Consider the following 4,231-nt stretch of genomic DNA (forward strand, 5'->3'; position numbering starts at 1 on the left):
TCTGTAGCCGGGTTCTTCAGCCAGGTTCTGTCTAGGTTCTCCAACCAAGTTCTGTAGCCAGGTTCTGTCCAGGATCTTTTGCCATGTTCTCTCCAGCGAAGTTCTTCTGTCTCTAGGTTCTGTCTTCTAAGTTCTGTGTTCTAAGTTCTGTGTTCTAAGTTCTGTCCCAAACACATCTTTGATACAATACAGGAATAATTTTCTCTGTCTCTCATCCCCAACACTAGAGGACATACCCTTCCAGATGTGAAGTCCCCACAAATGCATCAGATCTGGAATCCTGTGAGAGTTCTCTAACCATCTTGAAACTCTGGGTTTATCAGTTTCATTAATGATATTCAGGAAACCTTGATCTGAGGTAGCTTATGCTTAATACATCTGGATTTGTATGCACAAGGTCCAAGATCTTCAGTTCACTCACATCCAGATACCCCTTTCCCTGCTAAGTTACCCAGAGGAGAGATAAAACATCATCTGATGTTGATATTGAGCATAACTAATGCTCATTGAGAATGCAGAAAGATTTTATTTGGAGCTGTGCTCCATTGAAAACTGGATGTGTTTTCCAGGGAGGAGTAAAGAAAGAGAGGTACCACTTACTCAGGGTTGTCCTGGTCACAAGCTTGAAGTGATGGAGCTCCTCAAACATCCTCTTGGAGATTTTCTCAATATGGAAATGCTGGAGGATGCCTGGAGCCAAGCAAAAATGTTGGGCAGGTGATCAGGCTCTATTTGGAACCACCAGCCCCTTTTTCTGCTTGGGCTAAGCATATCATCTCATTACTGGGGCTTAGGAGTATTGAGCTCGGCTGTGTAATGTGCTTAACCAGAACTTGGATGGCTCTAGGGTTATAATTAACTCCGTTTGTTTCCTTGTTTCACTGGCTTCCTCCTGGTTCTCTAGAGGATGGAGATAAGGGAAATGGTGCTGCTGCTCATGGGACACCGTCCTAGGGAAAGCCACATGGAATCAGACATGGGCAGCATTAGAAATTCTGTCCTTGCCCCAAGTCTGGGTAGATGATGTCCCTGCTAAAACCACTGGGCTGCCCTCTTGGCTAAGCAGTGACAACCAGCAGTGGGACTGCAAACATGTTGTTTATGTAAATGAAGAAGCCATTCCTCATCTTCAACATACCAAAAAGTGTATTTTCCTTTGGGGAATATTCACAGCTCCTTTCGCTTTCTCTTATAAAAGTGGGGAGAGTTAAAATAAGGGGTTCCATTGTCTCAACAATGACTGAATTGCTTTTATCAAAATAACATGTACACTACTGAAAATTACGTTGCAGTTAAGGAGCAACATGTTACCGGCTCACTTGATTAATCCCCAAGAGGTCTACAGGGAGCAATGGAAATGAAGCTTGGATATTTCTCTGCCCATCATGCACACACCGTGATCACCTGTACTATGAACAAGGTTATTTAGATGCTATACTAGCAAGTTGAAAAACACCCATACTGCTCCATGGGGTGTGAGATTTTACATGATGAATAGTGGGCCCACTGCTAGGGAAGCCAACAGAACAGTGCGTAGTCCTAGGTGGCCAGCTACAGAAGAGCTATGGAGTTAGAGACTGAAAATCAACATTTCTAGGTATAGAGCAAAAATAAACATGGACAAGAAACATGTGTGTGTTCTAGAATATATTTAAGGGGTAGGGAGGAACGCTTTCTTTCAAGAAAGAAAGGTGGTTGTGAAAAGGGAGAGAAAAAGCCCTACAAATACTAGAGCAGTTATTTCTCCAAGTATGGTCCAAGTGCCATCTGCATTAGAATCATCTGCCTATTGCTTAAAAATTCAAAACTTTAGAAGCTACCCAAGACTACTGAAGTAGCATTTCATGGATGGAGCCAAGCAGCTGCATTATAAACCACCTCCTTGCATGACACTGAAACATATTAAAGTTTGAGTACTCTTGAGACTTATGCAGGTGCCAGTAGAAAAAAGATGTTTATAATTTTTCAATTGAAATCTCTCCTCTACCTTTGGATTCCTAGAAAACTTGACCAGACTAGATCAGCACTTATCTTTTATCTATGAGATAATCTGAATTACAGTGAGCACAATGTGGCTTGCTATGGTAATGTGAATAATCAAAAAAGAAATTGGACATCATGACTGGGATTGTTCCTCCAGTGAAACTATAAACTTGAGGGCAGGGATCATGTTTTCAATTTGTCGTACTCCAGAGTACGAAGCATGATTCAAGAGACTTTGCTTCTTACCAAATGAATAAATTTTCATGTTTGTGGCGTTTCATGTTGGAAAGAACCATAGACTATAGTTTGATAGTTTGTAACCTTAACTATATACTAGAATTACCTGTGGAGCTTTATAAAACACTTAAGCTCAGGCCCCACTCCCAACCACTTAGTCAGAATCTCTCAGGTTAGGCCCAGGCATTTGGTATTTTAAATTTTTTTCTCCCAGATTATTCTGATGTGCAGCCAGGGTTGAGAAACAATCCTCTAGCCTTGTTGTATGAGAAAGACAACAAATCCCAAGGGTAAATACTTACTTTTTATTTTTTTTAGCCCAGGCCAACGTTAAAGTTAAAGGCCATAATAACTGTATTAGTCATATGTTAGTTCCTAAGCAATCAGAAATTCTTCTGTCCCAAAAGGAGAAACAGGTTGAAGCAAAATTATGGTGAGGCTTCCCCTCCTTCACTGTAGCCCCTTTATAAAATACACACACACACACACACACACACACACAAAGAAAGAAAAAACAAAAGCAAACCACCAAAGAAAAATTAATGTTGTTTTGCTTACCTTTTTGAATTGTCCAAACATGTACCTCTACCTGCGGTGGTCTCTCTGTCTCCAGTGCTATTTTTCTGGTTGTCTCCCCATCCTCCATGAACACAGACTCATACACGGGCATTGTTTCTTCTCCACAAAAGTAGCCCTTGCTATCAAAGCTTTGGCCTGGAAGTTCTTCTAGAATCAGGAAGCAAGAAGAATTCTATCACTGGCTTGTATATCTAGAAGTGAACTTTTGCATTTATCTATCTGTTTGTAACACATATACTCATCAAAATTGGAAAATCAACAAGAATATTGTTATAGAGATAGAAGTTACACCCATATTTCACTGTGTCAGTTTAGGATGCTTCTATAACAGCCACCAAATCACAAAGGAGCACATGGCCTTTAATTTAAGTCCACAAGATGACAGAATCCATAGTTTGGGAGAACACTGGCCCACAAACTAAAGTGGATCCACCAAGCGCCACATGAGAAGTGGACCTTCATGAGGAGGAAGAACTTGAACAGATATGAATCTCTTAGGCAATTAAGGGAACATAGATTTTTCAATTTTGGGTCAGGATCATGGTCTATCTAGCTCAGTGTTACCAACAGAGGCCTAGGGAATGGGCTGAAAGAGGGCCTTGGTTAACGTCCCTGACATCACTTATACTTAGAAAACATCTATGATACTCCTTTGTGTGCATATATTTGCTCAAATGATCTATCTATATTAGCTTGACGTTTCTGAATGCTCTTTGATTTATTTTTAAGGGGAATGATAATACCAAATCAACATCAGTGCCAAAAGCTAGATGTCAGCTTAGTCATATGCATGGCATGCCAAATGGTTGGGAGACACACAAGAACTGGTCAACTCCCTCAACTATGGATCATTTAAAGTTTAATCTAAACTTGGATTTCAGCTTCCAGGAATAAAGGTAACACCTCCTGATATTCCCCATTCCACTCCACCCTCCTCATTCCTCAGTCCTCTATTAAGAAAGGTTTCTCTTGGCTGACTATCTGTGAGTTAAGTTTTTTCTGCTGGCCTCTGGGCACCCTCTTCAGCTGTGTACTAAAGTGTACACTCAAGTCAGGAACAACAAAGAGATGCCACCGACACTCTGAAAACTTTGAATAAGGGCAGAAACCATCTATGAAAGTATCTGATAAGAATGTTGAACATTGGTGTGGCTCAGTTGGTTGGAGCATTGTCCCTTACACTGAAAGGTTATGGGTTTGATTCCTGATCAGAGCACATATCTAGATTGCGCAGTCGATCCTCTTCTCTCTCCTCTTCCTCCTCCTCCTCCTTCATCTTCTTCTTGCCTAAATTTCTTGATGAGTTAAATACAATTAACAATTTCTTGGGTAAGCTACTAATAGTTATGAGTGGTACATTCTAAAATCTAAAAAGTGATTCCTTGCCTTTTCAATAGAAATTTGAAATGTGTTATTAAATTAAGGGTGAAAA

General features: G+C 40.4%; 1 protein-coding gene across 1 annotated transcript in view; it reads right to left on the reverse strand.

The window, feature by feature from the left end:
* The window catches only part of CHRDL1 (chordin-like 1), a 187,518-nt gene that overhangs the window by 5,621 nt on the left and 177,666 nt on the right, over positions 1–4,231 (reverse strand). The window contains 2 exon segments of the mRNA XM_006772733.2: positions 601–690; positions 2,779–2,946. Coding sequence (XP_006772796.2) covers positions 601–690; positions 2,779–2,946 — 258 coding nt within the window.

Source organism: Myotis davidii, unplaced genomic scaffold, assembly GCF_000327345.1.
Source record: "Myotis davidii unplaced genomic scaffold, ASM32734v1 scaffold1306, whole genome shotgun sequence".
NCBI lineage: Eukaryota > Metazoa > Chordata > Mammalia > Chiroptera > Vespertilionidae > Myotis > Myotis davidii.